General features: G+C 55.9%; 1 protein-coding gene across 1 annotated transcript in view; it reads left to right on the forward strand.

Annotated features, from left to right (window-relative positions):
* The window catches only part of TCERG1L (transcription elongation regulator 1 like), a 179224-nt gene that overhangs the window by 127243 nt on the left and 30840 nt on the right, over nucleotides 1-21141 (forward strand). Inside the window, exons 10-11 of the mRNA XM_039245738.1 lie at nucleotides 5088-5242; nucleotides 15225-15294. Of these exons, the coding sequence (XP_039101669.1) occupies nucleotides 5088-5242; nucleotides 15225-15294 (225 nt within the window). The remainder of the gene's footprint in view (nucleotides 1-5087; nucleotides 5243-15224; nucleotides 15295-21141) is intronic.

Consider the following 21141-nt stretch of genomic DNA (forward strand, 5'->3'; position numbering starts at 1 on the left):
GCAACCAGCTCCTTGGTTCAAGTCCACGCGCGTCCCTACGGCGTAGGAACTGGGTTCTTCACAGCCTGGGTGGAGATGTGTGCCGTGTTAATTGTTGTCACTCGGCTCTCTCCCTGGTAATAATCCCCTGTTAAGTGCCTAATTAGTCCCAGTCCACCTGCTCTGGGAGCTGAGTGATGGAAGTCAGGGAGCGGTGACTGCCTCCTACAGGTGGCTTAGGGTGCTGGCTCTTCCCGGGTTCGGTGCCGGCTGGGTGTCTCTGGGCCCAGCACCGGGAGCTTACGGAGTCAGAGTGTCCCCGAAACAGAGGACGGGTCCAGGAGCTGGAGACAGTGGTGCCAAATAAGTCCTCAGATGCAAAGTCTCTTCCCTGCAGTGACGGTGCCTGGGGCCGGCAGCAGGCCCCCAGGGACAAAATGAGCCGTGTCCACCCGACGGACAGCAGCGGGGGCCCTGCCCTCGGGCGACTCTTTGGAGCACATGTTTTCTGGTGTCTCCGCACACGGGCTTCACGGGAGAAAGGAGAGGCAGCTGCAGACGGGACCCCGGACGTCAGCTTGTCAGCCCTCAGCAGCGGCTCCTGAAGAAGCAGGTCTCCCCGACTGTGCCGTTTGGATTTCTTCGGGAACCCAGACACTAGGAGGGATGGGGGGGCGGTCCCACAGGCCCTGCTGGAGCTGGTCCAAGCTGGGCAGCCCCCACCTTGCTCTCGGGTACCCAGGGTCATTCAGCCTGTCTGGGCTAGGCTTCTGCAGAGTCCCTAATTCTGTGCGCACAGTGGCCCAGACCCCTCCTGGGACCCAGCTGCCCGAGCCTCCCCGTCCACACCCACCTGACCTGACATAAGCCACCTGTCCGGACTTACTGCCCTAACTCCCTGCCCCGCCCCCTGCCCGGCCCACAGGCCGGGCCTCGCTTCAGCCTTGTATCAGGACGGCGGCCGCCCAGGGCCCGGAGCTGAAACCCCACGTCTCTTATACCCCAGAGCACCACGTGACAGGGGTGGGCTTGCCCAAGCCGGGAGCCCTGGACGCCTCCACTCACCTGTCTTCAGCGGCTTCTTGTCCTCAAGTCCCCTCCCCGCTGTTGACCTGAACATGCTCAGCACCCAGCCCCGGTCGTTGGGAAACCGGTGACCTGCAGCAGGCCGCCCACGAGGCCAGCTGCTCCATGGGTGGGACAGCCTCCAGCGCCAGGTGGCAGGGCCTGGGGGTGACCTGAGGCTGGTCCCCGGGATGGACTCGGGGGGCTGTCTCTGCTCCAAGCCCCTGGGCACCTGCCTTTCCCAGGCTACCAGCTCCTCAGTAGTTCTCACACGAAGTGGCCCAGCCACCTGTGGGGCGAACTGATGTGCCCCAGGACCGTGTCACAGCCGCAGGCCCTCGTGAACCGCCCGTTTCTCAATCAAGGCGTCACGCCGTTGCCACGCCATTGTAGCGACGGCAAGGCTGTGCTTGGTCAGATCTGGGTCCTGAAAACCTGGCGTGCGGGTCTCCTCGGGCAAAGGGGGCAGCGGTGCCCCGGCACACGCACCCCTGCCGCTCCACCTGCTGGAACGTCTCCTGGAACACTTGGTCCTTCCTCCCCTTTGGGGTTTGTCCGGATCAGGTGTCCCAGAACGAGCAGCAGGAGGGGGCAGGATGCCCGCGTGTTACCAAGGAGCGACTGCCAGGCAGAGAGGGAACGAGGGCAGGGGGAGAGTGAACGAGGGCAGGGCAGCGGAGGCCGAGCCGGCGGCCTGGAGCACGGGCCGCCCCCGCCCCCTCACCCCAGCCGGAGCCGGGGCCGCAGGCTGGCCGGTGAGGTCCTGACTGGCGAGCACAGCCCTCTCACACGTGCAGCGGAGAGCCCACGGCTGCGGGGCTCAGGGGCTGGGCGTGGGCTCACCTGCCCAGAACATCGGTCTGAGGGGAGGGACACGACCTTGACCATGACCGGGGAGAATGAAGAGAAAAGAATGGAAATTGGAATCGAAGCCGGAAGGAACTTACACAACCATCTGGGACTAGATTCCCTGCCCACCAACCTTCTTTGTAAAACGAGGAGGCTGAGGCGTGAAACCACAGCCTCCCCGGAGGGCAGGGGTCCAGGCTGGGCTCCCCGCCGAGCGCTCTCTCCCTCCGCGGCCCTCCGTGGCTCTAGGGCAGGGAACAGGTCAGTCGGCGCTGGGGGTGGGCTGGTGGGGAGGGGACGCCCTCGCAGGGGGCTGAGGGACCCGGGAGGTCTGTCAGCTACAGCTGAGCAGGCAGGGGTTAATCTCTGTCAGGTGAGGTCAGGGCCCCGGGGAGATGCTGTGGCTCCACGCAGCAGCAGCTCTTTTATACAAAGTGAGCAGACGGATGCAGGGAGCCTGGGGTGGTCTAGAACATTCCACTCAGGCCCGTGCAGTGGAACAGCATGCACGGCGCCGAGGCCTGGAGCGTCGGCCCCGCAGCCACAGCCCAGCCGAGGGGGTCCCGCGTGTGGACTGTGTGCACCCCGGGCCATGGGCACGCAGGGCGGCGCGCAAGAAGAGGCCGGGTACCTGCAGTCACCCCTGCACGGAGCTGGCCTGCTGGCCTCCGACACGGCTTGACGCACAGACTTTCCCAGGCAAAGCTGCACACGGAACCTCCTTCACGAAGGGAAGCCCACGTCCCCTATGGTCCCCAGGGGTCACAGGCCGGGGGGGAGCCCAGACACGGGCCGTGTATGGTGAGGAGCGCGGCCCCCAGATGGGCCGGGAGCCTTGTGTCCCCGGGGCTGCGTGCCGGAGGGAAGGGGTCTGGCCGCTCCGACAGCCTGTGGCCCTGCTGTTCCAGAGCTCCGCCGCAGCTGAGCTGTGCACCACTCACAGCATAATCACCTCCAGCTTCACACTCAGTTAAAGCTTTATGCTGCCACAGGGTTGTGCACCGTAGAGGTATGTGCCCCCTCCTGGCCTGCAGGGGTTAGGCATGTCCCCCCCCACCTCCCCTCCTCCCGCCTGGGCGCCCTGGGGCAGGGGAGGGGTGGGAACAGCACTTTCCTGGTTGGAAGCCCTCCCTCTCCACCTCCAGCCCCAGCTCGGGCAGCAGAGCCCTAACAAGCATCTTGTTTTCACGTCCCCATAGCTGGGTGGTGTGGGGATCATGCAAATCTCCGTTCCAACCCCGTCGCACGCAGGGGATGGAACGGAGGCCGCCAGGTGAGGGGAGCTCCAAGGCCACCTGAAGGTTAAGGTCGGTCTGCAGCTGAAGATGCAGATGGCAGGTGTCTGTCTTCGTCCACCTGGAAGCCTGGCCCAACGGGGGCCCTGTGCGCCCTGTGCCTGGGGTCTGGGTCACTGCCGGCGGGAGGCGGGTCCTGCTGCTGGCGCCCTGGATGGAGAGGGACCACAGGCGAGCCCCGCTGACCAGGCTGCCGCAGACCCAGACGCTTCAACTCCTCAAACTTGCACCTCAGGATTCAGGAGTCAGACGTCCCACGCGGGTCTCAGGGACGAACGTGCAGGTGTGGCCGGGCCGTGTGCCCTCCGGAGGCGGCGGGGGAGATTCTGTCCCCTGCCTTTTCCAGCTTCTGGAGCCTCTTGCCTTTCTTGGCCCTCCCTCTCCCCGGAGAGCCGTGGCGCGGGGTCCCCTCTCCCATCCCTCGGATTCCGTAGCGTCCCTCCTCTGCGGCCGGTCGGCCCAGGATCACCTCTCATCTCAGGAGATCAACTGAACCACATCCGCAAAGTCCTCCTTGCTATGTTAGGTCAAAGGCTCGAAGGATTAAGATGTTGATGTTCTAGGGGCCACCATCCTGCCACGCCCTTGAGCCTGGCCGGCTGGGGTAGTCAGTCCACGGACTGGCTCTGCGTCACCTCAGCGAAGGAGCCTGGTCCGTTCGGAGCTCCCAGAACATGGCTTCAGCCCGAGCCCCCTGCACAGGGCCGGAGGGGTCGCCTCTGCGCGGAGCGGAGTGGGGTGGCTGCTGCCTCCGTGCTGCTGGCTGACAAGCCCGCGCCTCCGGCTGGGCGGGGATGGGCTGTTATCAGGGATGAAGGCCGAGCGGGCGGGCGGTTCCCGAGGGCAGAGGCCCCACCTCAGGGGAGAACCAATATCTCCCCTTGGGCACCTGCGGGCTCTTCCAGCTCAGTCCCGGCATCGGGAGTCCGAGAAGCCTGGGGCTGCCGGCCTCCGGGGGCCCCCGTGGGAAACCGAGACCCAGGGAGGGGAGAAGCCTTGACCTAGAGGAAGCTTCTGGGAGCCCAGGCCAGAAACGGGATGCTGCTCTGCCCCGTCCTGGGGCCAGTCTTTGGACAGAGCCAGAGGCTGGGCTGGTGGACTTGAGCGGCCCTGTTCTTCCGGACACTGTGCAGGAGATCTAAGCCCCTGTGTGCAGACCCTTACAGACACACACATGCCCCTTAGGGACCGATGAAATTAATTCTTTTGTTTTCTCCCCTTCTTTTCCTTTATAATCTTTTCTCCTGCCTGATAGCCTTCCACGGATCTGGGGTCCTAAAATTGCATATTGTTCCTTCTGGAGGTTTTAGATTCCTACATATGAAAACACAAAACTTCATTCTTTGCTCTTTTAGAAAAAGCTGGGAAATGAGGGCCAAAGTTGCTAATCAAAGCAGCCCTTTTAATATTCCTGATGCTGGAGCGTGTGGACTGCTGTAGGCTACAATGGCCCACGAATCCGCCCGCATATACGTTACTTAATCAGGAATGTGGACGGGAAGCCCCCTGCAAAGTACGCCGTCCCTGGGCCGGCGGCGGGTGGGGCCCCAGAGCATGGGGTCGCATTGGAGCTATGTGACGCCGGGACCGTTGACTCGCCAGGAAGAGCCTGGACCTCCAAGGGCCTTGTCAGGTTGCTTGCTTTGCTCACCTCCAGTGTCCATACTGGTTAAAGGATAGTCAGGATAATATCGACCCGTTAATCGAATGGAGAAATACGAAAAGCTCTGTGAAGTACCCGAAAAAGCCTGACATGGTCATTATCATTTATACGTTGCCTAAGTAACCTTTGCGAATGTGTGGATTTCAGGTGCCAAGGGTTAATGAGGTGAGGGCTCAGGCCAATGATTTAACTCAGTGTCTCTGAGGGTAACTGAAGTGGGTTTTCCATTCAAACAGGTGTGTGGTGTGGACGGGGGATGACCGGGTTTTCTTCTTCAACCCGACGATGCAGCTGTCCGTGTGGGAGAAGCCCACGGACCTGAAAAACCGCGGGGACCTCAACAGGATCATTGAGGACCCGCCCCACAAGCGCAAGCTGGAGGCCCCAGGAGGTAACTGACAGCGGGCCATTCGCACCCACTTTCCCGAGTGTCTGAACTGCATGTTCTGAGGACCGTGAAGGGAAGCGGGTTTTTCCTGGCTATGCTGGGAATTTATTTTTAAAGAATTGTGTTCGTTACTTTAGAATTTAAGAAGTAAGTTTTTATGACACTTTCTGCTGAAGGCGCTTCTTTCCCCGGGGGCTGGTGGGGGCTCCTTCCCACATTGCGGAAAGTTGTGAACTCAGAGGCCTTCTGTCCGCCTCTCGAAGCTTCTAGAATTGTCGTCAGCCAACACTGAATTTCCATCCAAAATGTTTCGTGGACTCCACTTGAGAGAGCAGATGCTCACAAACCAGAGCATATTTCCTTCTACCTTCGTTTGAGAGCTTTGGACCAAATCCATCCATTGTTTATTTGAGGGCTGCTTGAATTCGAGGGCAAGGCGGGCATGTGGGGGCTGGACGCGTTCCTGCTGTAGGGGACGGGGTACTTGGCAGGAAGCTGGCTGTGTATGAAGACACCCGTGTAAATCTCATTTCCCCAGAGTCTGAGAAGAACATTTAGCATTTTCAGCAAGGATCCTTTCCGATTAGAAGTCATATATTTTTTATTAGCTGCGGTGCTGGGAAAGCCCCACTCCCTGAGCACGTGGGTTAAAGTAGCACAGGCTACACTGGAGAACCTCGAAATGGCAGCAATCTCCCAACCCGAGACACACTCACTTGGCTGAGAAGCCAGGAAACTGGATCTTGACCCCCTGGAAAGAGGGTCTTTGTTTTATTTTTAAGGGTGTTTTACTGAGTTTATTGATGTTTTTTATTCCCATGATATAGGCCAACACAAGCCAGCTCCCACCCACAGCTCTCACTCAAAGGCAGAGGCATTAACTAGAACTTTAGAACATCGCAAAAGTCTTCTTGGCATTGTTCACAGTGCCGAGAGGCTGGAAAATGTTACTCTTCCAAAGCTGGCGGTGGTCTTTAAGATTGAGGGACGACACAGTAACATGCTTGCTTCACGAAAGGTAACCCTCCCTTCTCCAGAGAGCCTGGGTCAACCGGCGCTGGGAAAAGACAAGTGTTAGGTGCATTGTTAACTGAATCTGTAAAACCTTAGCTGCAATCACGGACAATACGCATTGGGTTTTTGACCTTATTGTTTCCTCCTTTGACTGAGTTCTGTCCATTTTTCCAAAGAATATTTTATTGAGAGAAGGTTTAGAAACAAACCCTCATAGAAAGCCACCCCCTGACTCATGGACAACAGAACACTGCACACCTTGGGGCGTCACAGGACCCCCGGTCCCATGAGAAATGCGGAAGTGCGTTTATGGTAGTGTGACTGTATTTGATCAATAAAAGACAAATAATGCAGACAGTGTCCTTGACCTACATACTTGTAGGTAATTGGCTGCTGTTTCTCCTTTCCTTCCTTCCTTCCTTCCTTCCTTCCTTCCTTCCTTCCTTCCTTCCTTCCTCCCTCCCTCCCTCCTCCCTCCCTCCCTCCTCTCCCTTTCCTCTTTGTCCTCGAAGTATTGGCAGGCACGGGGAGGAGCTCATTAACAGTCCACGCACGGTTGCGCTGTGGCTTCTGTCCTGTGGATCTCACACAGCCAGGTCTGGGAGAAAGAGGTGTGCGCTGAACTCCCCACTGAGTCACCTGCCATTTCAAGGCTTGTGAGGACTGTAGGTGGAGGATTAGCTGAGGGATATTAAACATTTGAAAAATTTATTTGAGCGGAAGCCGGTTCAAGTCGGGTAGTGCCAAACCAGAAGCAGTTCTGAGCGGCGGATGGGAGCCGGGGGTGGGGAGGGGGGAGGTACAGACAAGGTGGGGAAGCGAAGAAGGGAAACCATTGGATTGGCGGCAGCTTCCAACAGAGTTGCCTACTGCTGATTGGTCATCCTTAGCATTTTTAAAAATGTTTATTTCAGAGAGAGAGAGAGCGAGCAAGGGAGGAGCAGAGAAAGAGGGAGACATAGAATCTGAAGCAGCTCCAGGCTCTGAGCTGTCAGCACAGAGCTTGACGTGGGGTTTGAACCCACAAACCACGAGATCACGTCCTGAACTGAACTGGGACACATAGCGGGCTGAGCCCGCCAGGCGCCCGGGTCATCCTTAGTGTTTTGATTGATGTTACAACCTGAGACATTTACTGGCTTAGCTTTAGGTTTGCTTAAGTAGACCTCCGAGGAGTCAGAGCCACGTCAGCCTAGTGGCCTCCTTGTTTAATTAATTTAACGACAAGGATGTGAATTACCTGGGTCATAGATCAGTGCTCCATTTCAGTCTCCTAACAAGAATCTCATTTTCTACTTTAAAAAGGTAGAGAATTGAGCCTTAAGTCTGACAAACACAACCAGAAATATCTGACAAATTTAGATTTAATTATCAGGATATTTTGTCATCCATTAACTTATTACCATGGCCCAAACTACTCTACCTGGATAGATATGTGATTAATAAATTACATGTAGTTACAAAACACGTTTTCATCTTGGTCCCTCTTATAAAAAGAGGAAGAGATTTTCTTAAACCAGTAGGTTTTTTTTACCTGAATCTTCAAGATATGCAAATGACCCCAATTCTCAACTGCCTGTTGCAGGGTAGAATTGACATTTACGTGCATAATTTTTAATTTCCTAAGACCTACCCACCCAAACTGTTTTGTTTGCGGCAAAACAATTAGGACAGAAGGTGTTTCTGGAAGATTAATTAGCGATTAGTGGGCAGAGTGGATGACCTCCAGCCATCAGCAAGTGACATTTTTCCCTGGCTGTTCACCCATCACGAATCATCAAATGATTTGACCCTAATTATTATAAGAACCAGCTCCAGGGGAGATTGTTCTTGGTGGAGGATTCTGTTTTTCACATTTTGTTCACCTATGAGTCATTATGGATTTGAATATATTAATACCTGTTCCTGGTCTGAAATGGAACAATTAAGCATTCCAACTGATATCAATTATTTTTCAAGAGGCGAATGAAACACACGAATTTTACAAAATAGCTGCCACATTCAGCTGCGGTTAGTTCTAGAAGTGTGTGTGTGTGTGTGTGTGTGTGTGTGTGTGTGTGTGTGTGCTGGGGACGCAAGGCAAACAAGCGGTGCTAATGGTGTCGGATGGCTTCTGGAGCCAGGATGCCGCCCTGCCAAAGGCGCTGAGCCACTCATCACTCAACAGACAAGGAACAGAGTCCCCTTCTTCACTCTGTTAGCATCGCTGGGAGGTTCGGACAAAGACCAGAACCATTTCCTAATGATCTGGCAGCGCGACCAGATTTGGCACAGCTCCCACGGCCACGCGCCCAGCTGAGAGCAGACCCCGCGGAGCTGATGTGCACTGAGCAGGGGGCGCCTCAGCCTACACCCGCCACCTGGCCAGCAGTGCAGGGGCCTCGCCGGGCTCGGGCTGAGAGGACGCGCGTGCTGGTCCCCAGGCTCCGGTGTCCACAGCCCTGTGAGACCCTCAGCTGGCACCACATTCACCCTCCCTTACCTGTGCCGGACAGAGAGCTCCCGGACGTCCAGGCCGCGCACTGGGGCTGTGGGGCGCACAGGTGCGGGGGGGAGGGGAGTCTGCAGGAAAACGGGGGTGCGGAGCCTGGTGACCTATGCTCGGCCAGCCTCACCAGGCGGGCGCCATTTGTGTGAAGTGCCCGTCGCTTCTGTGCCACGTTGTCACACACCTAGCCGCTGCCCACAGCAACAGTTACAGGGCTTAAGTCCCAGGGGGGTTGGTGGACGTGGTTTCTGGCCGCCGGGTTTCGGTGGCTTGGGGCCCCTTGCTCCACCTTCAAAGGCAGCAGAACTGCGTCCTCAGATCCTCTGGGGACTCTTCTGCCTTCCTCCTCTGCTTGGAAGGAGACTGGGCTCACCTGGACGACCTGGGTGCTCTCCCATCTCAAGGTCAGAGGCTTTCCCATCTCAAACGGGTCAGACCCCCGTTTGCCACATAACCTGATACATTCTTTGGGCTCATCATTCTGCAACCCCCTGGCTTTATACCCATTTAACAGACAAGGGGATAAACAAGAGATTGATTAACTAACTTGCCCAAGGTCCCCTTCTGTCAGGTAGGGGGCCCGGATGTACACCCTGGTGGGTCCGACTCCTTGTCCAAGCAGGCGCAGCCTCACCAGCCTTCTCGTGAGCTGGGAGCCTGTGAGGGTAACACATGCGTCCCCGTGCCCGACACACCCACAGTCAGGTGCAGGTGGCTTTGTCCTTTAATGCCGCTTTGTCCCCGACTTGCGACAGAGAGGCACGGACGTCACTTGGCTTCAATTACTTTGTAAACATTTTAGTCATTTATATTCAGGACAGATGTACGGTGATAATGATGTTCATTCTGCCAAGTAGGACACAGAGCCGTCTCTGGGAGCCAACACAGCTGTGACTCCCCAGGCTCTGTTTGCCCAGGGGCAGCACGCAGAGCCCTGAGCCGAGGTGGGACCCGGCGGCCAGGCTCAGCGACTTGTCCTCCCTCCAGTGTGGGCGTCCCCTGTCCCCAGGGGTCAGGTCACAGGGCCCCCGCCCCAAGCAGAGTTCACTCATCCTGGCTATTTGGGAGGGACGCTGACCTTCACACGGGACCTGGCCCCACACCCCACAATGCATGGGGGCCCCTCGCCTCTGCCTCCTCTTTGCAGGATGAATGATCCAGACCCTAGATGGGGCAGGTGAGCGGGGACAGGCCGTCCCTCCAGGAAGCAGGGTCTGGGAATCTGCTGAACTCCTAGTAGAATTTTCTGGCAGCCGGGACAGGCCGGCCCATGGGCATCACAGTGGGGATCCTCACGGGGCTCTGTGACGGTCACCTCTCAGAGTCTGCAGCTGGGTGGCCAGGAAGGCAGAGCCGAGGCTCAGCCGGGTTCGGCTGCCCCGCTGAATTCGCGCCGGTGCGGGGCTGTATCCTGTCCATGCCGCTATTAACCCCGAGAGGCTGGAAGAGCAGTTTTCAAAGTACTTCCCCCCGGAACTGAATGCCTCAAGCTGTCACCACCCCCCAACTGTGGACCCAGGAATGAAGGAGGGAGGGAAAGAAGGGGAGGGAGGAGGATGCTTGTCCCCTTCCAGACCAGTCATCTGTGTACCTGGGGACTGGACTGACCAGCCCCGGGCTGGACCCCGGCCCCAGCAGGGAGCAGAAGGCCCAGGGGCAGGGCCGAGCCGTGTCGTGGGCACCGGGGAAGAGCAAAGTGAGTCCCAGATCAGCGGCCAGGGGGCTCCCTGAGGAAGAGCCCCTCCACTGCACCCCAGGAAGCAGAGGGGGCCCATCGGGGGGCCCTGTCTGGGGGAGGGGCGGGAGGAGCCTGGGCAAACTCCGAGTGAACGGGGGAAAGGGGGGCGATGAGTGTACCTGCAGTGAGGGGGACACAGTCCGCCAGCCCTTCCGGGTGCCTGGCCCCTGGCTTCCACCAGACCTCCGCCCAGCAGCGTCTACGCGGCTTCCACCCCCCAAACCCCCCCAACTGGGGCCGTGTGGACCACTGCCCAGCTCAGTTCAGGCTCTTTCTCACCTGACATTGTATTTCAACACTTTATCCAGAAACTGAACACGACCTGCACACAAACAAAAAGCAGAGACCAATTTTGGTGTGAGGACGCCCCCAGCTGGTGGGGACGGTAGAGCCACAGTGCAGGGTCCTGGGTCCCCCCGGGACTCCCCTGTGTCCCCCGTGCACACAGCCGCACCCGCCTCTGCCTGCCCTGACCCAGCCTGGGGGACAGCTTTCGTTAGTCCTGGGGGCTGCCCCTCTTCCACGTCTTGGAGGGAACGGGGGGGGGGCGCCCGGTCTTCCCGGTGCCCCCCAAGCACCAGGCCGAAGCACAGGACAAACAGCTTTTAAGTGAATGATTTGTCTGTTGCAGATTTCGTGGATTTTAGGAAGTCTCCGGGTGCTTGGTAGGGATGTCAGGTCAGAGGTGCCGTCAAGCAGAAGCACAGGCCGCTGAGCCCTGCGTTCCGTGCGTGCCCCCGGGGCAGCCCTTTACGTGGGACCCCGGCGTCTGGCCAGCCCTGACCCCGGCCCCCGGGGGCCCACACGGGTCCCGCAGAGCGCTCAGGGTCCACGTGCAGGGCTCCCCCCCCTCAGCTGGGCATGCTGATCAGAACATCTTTGTGCACATTTATTTATCTTAGGAACATCCCTATAAGTGTTTGTACTGTATAAATTTGTCTTGTTAGAACTGCCAGGTCAAAAGGTACATGCCTTTTAAATTTTCCTCCACGAAGATAACCCAGGTCCCAGACCCACTAATAGATTCTGATCCTGCATTCTTCTACAAGCACCAGACACCATCCACGTTTGATTCTTAAAGCCATTCTTTGTTCAAATCGGCATTTCTTTAGCTTGACTGACATTGAACCTTTTCAAGGGTTTCTTGGCCGTTTGTTTTGTATTCCTGTGACATGCTTAGGTCTTTGCCTTTTTTATTGAAATATATGGACTGTTGTAAGTATCAGCATTTGGGCTACAGCACGATTGTAATTTTTTTTCCTCGTCTTTTGATATTTTTCCCATAAAAAGTTGGTCCTGAATTTCTTCTGATTGTACTGAAACATACATAACTGGGCACCTGCCATTGTAACCATTTTTAAGTGTACAATTTGGTGGCATCAACTTCCTTCATAATGTTGTACAACCATCACTACCTCTTCCAAGGCTCTCTTCACCCCACGAAGAAACTCCATAACCGTAATCAGCAGGTCCCCAGGGTGTCCTTCACGCAGCCCCGGGAGCCTCCGTTCTGCCCCCATCGCCATGGACTCGCCTGCTCATATGCCTCCTGCGAGCGGTGCTGCGGGGTCCTGCCCCGTTTGTGTCTGACTTGCTTCATGAAGCTTAATGTCTTCTCAGTTTATCCACGTTGTTGCCTGTGCCAGACCTTCATTCCCGTTTCTAGATGAATAATATTCCATCGCGTGGAGGGACCCATTTTGTGTCCATTCGTCAGTTGACGGACACTTTGTTGTTGCCACTATTCGGCTATTACGAGTCGTGTTAGTATAAACATCGCCACACAAATTCCTGTTTGAGTCTGTGTTTTCAGTTCTTTTGTGTAGATACTGAGGGGCGGAAATTCTGGCTCAAGGGGCAATTCTACGTTTGACTTCTGGAGGAGCAGCCGACACTTCTGTCACAGCAGTGACACTATTATACGTTCCCACCAGCAACACACGTGTCTTCTCATCCTTCTCCATCCCTGGTCGAACCTGCTGATCAAGGTTTTATCGTTAGTGTTAGTTTCGCTGCTGTGGTGATCGCCAGCACAGTGCGTGGGAAAGGGACCCCCTCCGGGTTTGGATCGGCATTTCCCTAATGGTTGAGTGTGCAACACCTTGTCACGTGCTTCTTGGCCATTCGTATGGTTTCTTTAGAGAAGATGCATTCATGTCACTTGTGTTTTTATTAACTGGGCTGTTGTCGTCTTGGTCGGTGGTGGTGCTGCGAGGCGGTAGGAGTTGATACCCGCTCTGGGTGCTAATCCCTCGTCAGGTGTGTGATTTGCAAACCTTTCTCCCATTGCGTGGCCATAGTGTCCTATGATGTATAAAAGGTTTTAATTTTATGAAGTCCCTTTTATCTTTTTTTCTTTTATTGCCTGTGTTTTGGTGTCATAGGTAAGAAACCATGACCAAATCCAATGTCAACGTTTCCCCCATGTTTTCCCCCAAGAGCTTTATGGTTTTAGCTCCTCTATGTATCTCTCTCATCCAGTCAGAGTTGATTTTCCTCAGGGATGGTTTCTGTCCAATTCCTTTCTCTTGTGAATGGGCCACACTTTCCTGTTTCTTTGTACGGGTTCTAATTTTTGTTGAGAACCGCACTTTCTGGATTTATTACATGGACATCCTGGAAATCGGATTCTCCCATTCTCAGAGATTTCTGGTCCCTGCTTGTGGAGACCTGGCGCTTCAACCTGTGAGTTTCCCAAACTGTTTTTTAAATGCGTGGTCCTTATGTGTGCCCTCGGCAGCTTCTGCTCCATTATCTGTGTGGGCAGGGAGGGCTGGCGGCTCCTCCGGGCAGCTCTGTGGTCTCATCCGAATCCAGAGCTCCATGTGCATGTGGGGGAGCCGCCGACCCCAGGGCTCCCTGCTCTGCTGAGTGCGCGACCTTCCAAGCTTGTGTCTCACTTATGAATATTTTCCTTTATGGCTTCTGGATTCTGTATCTTGATTACTTTCCTCATGATGAGACTATTCACAGCAAACAAAAAGTTTAAAATATAATCAATAGCTTTATAATTGCATGACCTCATTTTTAATGCAAAAATGTTGATTCCTCATGTCTACCCTTTGATTTCCATGAAGTGTAGATTGGAGTGGAGCAAGGGGAAGGCTCTGTCTCTTCTCCACCTCGTCTCTTATTCTGGCCCTGTCTCCCATCACCCAGCCTCTCTGCCTAGAAGACCAGCAGGTGGCAAAACACAAGCCCACTCTTTCTCCAAACCTGGCTGAGCATCACCTCCCCTGGGTGCTCTGGGAAGGAGGCGCACCTTCAAACACCCTGAGGTGCAGACAGGCGGGCTCGCGGCTGGTCTGGGGTTGGAGGTGGAGCCCCTGTGAGACCCCGTGTGCCGGGGGCAGGGGGCCAGGATCCAGTCCTGGGGTCTCAGGTGCAGGCGTCTGGGAGGCATGGAGGCTGGTACAGGGAAGGGTGGGCACGGGGCTGGCCAGGTTGAGTGTGCAGGGCTGGGTGCCCGTGGGACATTGAGGCCGAGAGGCCAGGAGGGAAGGACCAGGCAGGTGCAGGGAGGTGAGTGTGCCTCGTGGGGCCTAGAAAGGCCGACTGTTGGCGCCCTAGACGGGTAGGTGGGAAGAGTGTGGAGCATGAAAACGGTGACTCCTTCCCACATCAGCTGTTGTCACAGATGCTCTCATCTCTATACCTGGTTCTCAACCAGGAAGGGGGGGCTTCTGTTCCTTAATGGATGGGAGGGGGTGGCTGGGAGCTTCCAGAACCTGACTATCTCATCCTACAGAGCCCTACACTTGACATCAAAAGAAACCTATGAATAGGTGGTGGTGGTGGTGGAGGCTTCGCTGGGATTCCAAACAGCACATCCTTTGTGGCCTTGTTCTCATGGGGGAGCCTCCCCAGGAAGGGCGGGTTTTAAGCAGCCGGTGGGCTGGGGACACGGGGACCTGGGGATGCTCCACGGATCTCCATCCCCTGTACCTCTACCCGCATGGGACACGGGGCATGGGACACGGGCGCAGGGCACAGGGCACGAGAAAGCGGTCTCCTGCGCGTGATGGACACAGAATGAGAAGCAGGGCAGAAAGCAGTTGTGACGCCAGGGAGCATTTGGAAATGGTTCATCTGTCAGGACTGCAATAATAATGCTCTAGAACCATCCTGCTCCTCATTTTTCCTCTTTCCCTCTTGGAGACAGATGGGAAATGCTGAAGCACCTTTTTACATTTTCATTCCCAAAGCTCATCAAGTATTTACAAGGCCAGCTCTCTCAGGATGGAAACAGGGGGCCCGCCTTCAAAATCAGTCTGGGTTTTCGAAGCAGCCACGTGGCAGTAGGGAAGGGCGTGCCATGTGCAGAAGTGGGAGGGTTCACTGCAGGGACACGGGCGGGGGGCGGGGGCAGGCCTCTCGGGTCATTTGCGAGAAGCTGCAGGGACACGGGACGCAGGAGGGCTTATCGGGGGCCTGCGTCCCGAGGTGCGGGGGTGGGATTGGGTGACGCCCACCCCCCATTGCCCAGCCCTGGCTTCTCTGGACCACCTAGCAGCCTCTGAGTGGACAGCAGCTGAGGCGCCTTCTCGCACAGAAGAGTGAGGTCTCTCTCCTGCGGGAGCACAGAGCGAGCCCCAAGGGAAGGCTGCTTCCAGGATTTGAGATCAGTCTTTGCGGGAAATCATTTCCTGAACTTCCAGCTGACCCCGCTTGGAAGTGGGGTTGCCCGGGGTTGCCGGGGTGATGGGCGCTCACACGGCAACCTTGTTAACTTGGGTTTCCTCCAGGCGACCACAGCGACGGGTCGAGGTCCGAGGACGGCCAGGAAGACCGCAACGTGAGAACCAAGCGGAACCGGTAGGTGATGGTGCCTTTTGCTCCTGCGTCTCCTCAGTGGGCAGCGGGGTGGTGTGGGAGGGAAAGGGACCATCTGACTGGGCAACGAAGAGGTGTAACCAGTAGACAGATGCCGGGAGGACCCAGGCCTCAGCGGACAGGTGCCTCCGTGGCTCCAGGCACCTTGGACACTGGCCAGCGTCCAGCCCATGCTGGCCCTCCCTGTGCCCATGTGCTCAGCCCTGGCCTGGTGCCCGGAGCCCTGAAGGTGCTGTGGATGGAAGGTGCCAGGTGGTGCTGTGTGCTGGGGGTGAGGACACGGGGTCGTGGGCCCCGTGCTGGGGGTGAGGACACGGTGTCGTGGGGGTGTCGTGGGCCCCGTGCTGGGGGTGAGGACACGGGGTCGTGGGCCCCGTGCTGGGGGTGAGGACATGGTGTGGGCCCCGTGCTGGGGGTGAGGACACGGGGTCATGGGCCCCTTGCTGGAGGTGAGGACATGGTGTCGTGGGCCCCGTGCTGGGGGTGAGGACACGGTGTCGTGGGCCCCGTGCTGTGAGTGAGGACACGGGGTCGTGGGCCCCGTGCTGGGGGTGAGGACACGGGGTCGTGGGCCCCATGCTGGGGGTGAGGATACGGTGTCGTGGGCCCCGTGCTGGGAGTGAGGACATGGTGTTTTGGGTCCTGTGTTGGGGGTGAGGACCCAGGGTTGTGGGTCCTGTGTTGGGGGTGAGGACACGGTGTAGTGAGTCCCGTGTTGGGGGTGAGGACATGGTGTGAGTCCCGTGCTGGGGGGGGGACACGGTGTTTTGGGTCCTGTGTTGGGGGTGAGGACACGGTGTCGTGGGTCCTGTGTTGGGGGTGAGGACACGGGGTCGTGGGTCCCGTGTTGGGGGTGAGGACACAGGTTGTGGGTCCCGTGTTGGGGGTGAGGACATGGTGTAGTGAGTCCCGTGTTGGGGGTGAGGACATGGTGTAGTGAGTCCCGTGCTGGGGGTGAGGACACGGTGTTTTGGGTCCTGTGTTGTGGGTGAGGACACGGTGTCGTGGGTCTCATGCTGAGGGTGAGGACACGGGGTCGTGGGTCCCGTGTTGGGGGTGAAGACACAAGGTTGTGGGTCCCGTGTTGGGGGTGAGGACACGGTGTAGTGAGTCCCGTGTTGGAGGTGAGGACATGGTGTGAGTCCCGTGCTGGGGGTGAGGACACGGGGTCATGGGTCTCGTGTTGTGGGTGAGGACACGGTGTTGTGGGTCTCGTGTTGGGGGTGAGGACACGGTGTGGGTCCGGCAGGTCTGGGACTGGAGTTGGGTGCCTCTTGCTTGCTTTGTGATGGTGGAGGAAGTAATTCCACCCTGACCTGATTTCCTACCTGCACGAGATTGGGGAAGGTCCCAGTGGCAGCATAAGGTGACAGTGGATGGGGCGCGGCCGTGTGACTGTGGTCACATCAGCAAATGCACAGCTCTCACCCTGTGGCTGCAGTGCGGCTGCACACATTGGTGGGGACCCACCTCTGACTGCTACCTCTTGAGTCCCTCCTGCTGGACCCGGTCTGGGGCTCCTTTCCTTCTGAGTGCTACACCCAGGGTGACGCTCGGGGCTGTGTGTCTCCGCCCCGTGGAAGGGGGCATTACAAAATGAGCCTTAGAACCTTCAGGAGGTGCAGACGAGCCCAGCCCCCACTCTGCTCAGGCAGGAAAAAGGCTCCCATCTGAAGTCCTTCGGAAAGGAAAGAGATTTGGCGGCATCACTGGACAAAGACACAGCGCTAAGAGCTTCACTGTGTGGACACGGAGGCAGATGGCCGGGTGGGTGGCCTTCCGCCTGCCCTCCGGGGCTTGAGGGCATGGGAGACGAGGGAAGGTGTTGGCTAAGACTCCAACGCCAGCTTGTGAAAATTGGTGTTTTTTAAACTGCATCACAACGGAAGTGTGACCACTCTAGCGGCCAAGAAAGGTCGTCCTCTGTCTGTCTGAGGAAAACAGGCTTCACATCCTGACCCATTTGTCCTGGTGAAAACCACCACCTTGTCGCCATTTTTATACCACCCAATTCTTTTTTTTTAATTTCTTAAAGATTTTGTTTTTTAAGTAATCTCTGCACCTAACACAGGGCTCGAACTCAGGACCCTGAGATCAGAAGCTGTTTGTTCCACCGACTGAGCCGCCAAGGGCACCTCTGTCACCCAAATATTCTTTAGCCTTCTGTCGTATAAAGACTTAAAAATATGCTCTTAATATTATTTCTACCAGAAAACCAGTGCCTTAGGGGTAAGACTCTGCAGTGACACCTGTCCGCGGCCATGAAGGAAAATGCCATCTCGCCTCAGAGCCCGTGCCCTTTCCAGGCTCTTCAGCCCTTAGGGGTGGCTTCCTGGCAAAAGAAGGGGGGCAGAGAGAGGGGGAGAGAGGGGAGGGAGGGGAGCGAGCGCGGGACACCGGGCACTGACACCTGACCCCCAGTGGGATGGGGCTCTTCTCTGGGGCAGACGGTGGATGAACGGGGTTGGAGATGAGCACCTGCAGCGTCAGGGCTGTGTGGCCCCCAGTCCTGTTGCGTCAATGCCTTTGGGCCCCTCCCTGTTATGCGCCCCTTAAAAAATCATTTTGATGGGGCGCCTGGGTGGCTTAGTCGGTTAAGCGTCCGACTTTCGCTTAGGTCATGATCTCGCGATTCGTGGGTTCGGGCCCCACGTCGGGCTCTGTGCTGACTGCCAGCTCGGAGCCTGGAGCCTGTTTCTCCCTCTCTCTCTGACCCTCCCCTGCTCACGCTGTCTCTCTCTCTCTCCTAGAAATAAATAAAAAATTAAAAAAAAATCATTTTGCTGACCAGGGCCCAGGCATATTGTAATTGTAACTGATCACAGAACTTTCTAGAAACACTGCAGGGACGGGTGAGTGGTGTCCTCCCAAGACAGGGGGCTGTCCAGGTGCGGGATGGCTCCTCCCTCGGACAAAGGGGATCAGGGCTGCAGGTCGGCGCCAGAGGCTCCCTGTGGCCCTGGAGTGCCGAGCACCACCCCCCCGACACACACCTGTCTCCTGCCTGCTCGTTAGAAAGTCATCTCGGGCCTCAGAGGGCACTTGCATGCCCCACGGGGGGTGGAGGCCAAGTGCCTTCCGCGGGGCCAAGGGCTCCGGAAAGGAAGTAAAGTGTCGTGTCCTTATTTTTATGTTCAGACCACGGGTATCAGCCAAGCCGGCGTCTGTCGGTCTTTGCACAAATGGATGCGTGATTTTAAAAACAAAACGATCTTCCTGAGGCACCAGAAATATGCAGATCCAGCCACTGTCTGATGATGCTGAAGTTGGGTTGGAGGAGGCGTTGGATAGGATCCAGAGTAGCTGGGACATCTGCCCACACGTGGCCCCGTTTCACTCGTGTTCCCATGGACTGTCCTTGAATTCTGAGCAGCTGGCATTCAAGTAACGTCAGAACATTAATGTCGGTTTTAATCATCTGAGTGACTTCCGCGACTGAGCACCAGCTTGGGCACAGACACAGAGGCTGTGGGCATCGCTGACCCGTTTCCGCCTGCGGACTCCGTCCCCGGCCGCCTGGGTCCCTGTCCTGGCCTCCACGTTCTCCCGCTGAGCTCTGGGAGGAAATGCTTCCTCTGTAGTGAATGCAGCTGGACTGGGGATCTAGAATACTCCACCCATCCTGGTCATTCATCTCTGAGCCGTTTATACAAACCTCGCATTCTGTTTGGAAGCCTCACCCCTGTGCAGTTTTCCCAAACTCCCCCCACAGCCCGATCAACCTGCCGTTTGCTCAGAGCTAATGGCCCCGGACCACCAACCACCAGCATCATCTGTGTACCGTGTCCGACTTTGGGAAAGTTACTGTCAATAAGTCCAGGCTTTTCTCAAGCTCTTGACTGCTTTTGTGTGTTTTTAATTGGTGGATTCTGGCATATATACTAAGAGAACTAGCCTTCAGAGGACCTGCTGAAATCAGTCCCTTCTGACCTACCTCCTTTGTATAACTAGTAGAATTTTTTTGTCATCAAGAAGCGTGTCAAATCTACCTACATGTGTGACTCACCAGCAGCCACGTTCAGGAAAAAAGGGAACAAATCACATGCTCAATGTGGACATTGCTCTCTCTTCCTGCACTTCTCCCAAACCCTGATACAACTCATATACATTTTGCATACTCTTCCACAGATAGAATTAGATCAATTATTCAAATAATTCAGGTCTAAATGATGCTTTCCCCAAAACTCCCTGGGAAGAGAAATATGTCACAGTGACAGACTTTCAAATTACTACAATATTTTATTTTATTTACTTAATTTTTTAATGCTTATTTATTTTTGAGAGAGAGACAGAGAGAGGCAGAGCATGAGCAGGGGAGGGGCAGAGAGGGAGAGGGCAAGACAGAATCTAAAGCAGGAGACAGAATCTGCAGCAGCTCCAAGCTCTGAGCTGTCAGCACAGAGCCTGATGTGGGGCTTGAACTTAGGAATCATGAGATCATGACCTGAGCCGAAGTCAGACACTTAACCGGCTGAGCCTCCCAGGTGTCCCTAAATTACTCAAATATATTAATTGACCTGGTGAACGCCATTTCAAGTGCCTTGTTATTTACTATTTAGTGGAATGTGGTCATGACACCTGATCCTATGTCTTCCCTGGGAGCGAGCAGGGACTGCGTCTCCCCGTTTCCTGCGGCAGGATCTGTTCTCTAGTTCAGACGTGCTTTTCAAATGTGTGGTCTATTTTAAGAACTTAGGATTTATGGCAAATAATTGAATGGTACTATTTCAAGGATCCAGCAAAATCTGTCTTGTAGTTTAAACATCAGCATGGAATTATCAGCCAGACACGTTAGAGAAGAAATCGTCAATGGTCTGTATGGCATTTAGCCCTTTCATGATGTACCGGTTCTTACCACTGATGGGCTGGGGACCTCCCCTCACTAGTGACCTTCTGGGCCATGAAAGGGTGGTGCTGCTCCTTCAGTTAAAACTTGGCCCAAAGCTGTGACACAGATTTCTTATCCTGTGGGTGACCAAAAGAAATCTCTTGGCTTGGAGTATTGTTTAATTCTAAGTTTGTAAATTTTGTGGTTTGTGAGTTTGGGGGATGCCCAGTTGATGGCTCTGGGTGGAAGGGGTGAAGTTGAGCTTATCCCATAAAACCGTCATATCACTCGTACGCTTTCTTGGGGTCGTGTGCAGCGTGGGCTGGAGACAAGAGAACACAGAATCGGCAGGAAGCACCTGGTCCTTTTTCTTTTTCCTCCAAGTATGTCCCACATATCTTCTCTTGACAAACCAAGGAGGCCAAGGCGTGCCCAGAGCAGGGCCTCTGGACAATGCTGGGTCTAGAAAGACCTTTGGGGTCATCTGAGGAAGTAGCCCCTATCCTCCATGTCCACACATGATCCCAAGGTGCCCTCTACAGAACCGTCGGGTTATGATCCGTCTTCCTGGAGTTCTGACCCCCTACTGGGGGCAACCTAGTGCTGGGAGAGTCCATCTAGAACCAAAAAATTCATTACCATCCAAAAGACAAGCCTAATACAAAGTCTGGAGGCTTTTGCAAACACTACCCCTGAGATCGTTCCCAGGTCAAGGCCGTGTCCAGACGGAGCCAGCTAGGAAGATGGAAAGAAGTTCCCTTACCGCAATCACAGAGCTGCTGACCTCCGGCACACAGGCAAGCGATGGTCAGGGGGTGTGGGCAGTGGTGGGGGCGTCACAGTACAGAAGGGAAGCTCTTTCACCTGTATGTACAGGGTTTCTAGAATCCCAGAGAGGTTAGCTGTTGAGACAGTGAGAGTGTGGCGTCTTTACCCTGCTATCAGATAGTGTGAGAAGATAAATGGACTTAAGAATAAACTTGCTATAAAATTATATCTTT

This window comes from Hyaena hyaena, unplaced genomic scaffold, assembly GCF_003009895.1.
Source record: "Hyaena hyaena isolate Hyena2069 unplaced genomic scaffold, ASM300989v1 scaffold_265, whole genome shotgun sequence".
In the NCBI taxonomy this organism is placed as follows: Eukaryota; Metazoa; Chordata; class Mammalia; order Carnivora; family Hyaenidae; genus Hyaena; species Hyaena hyaena.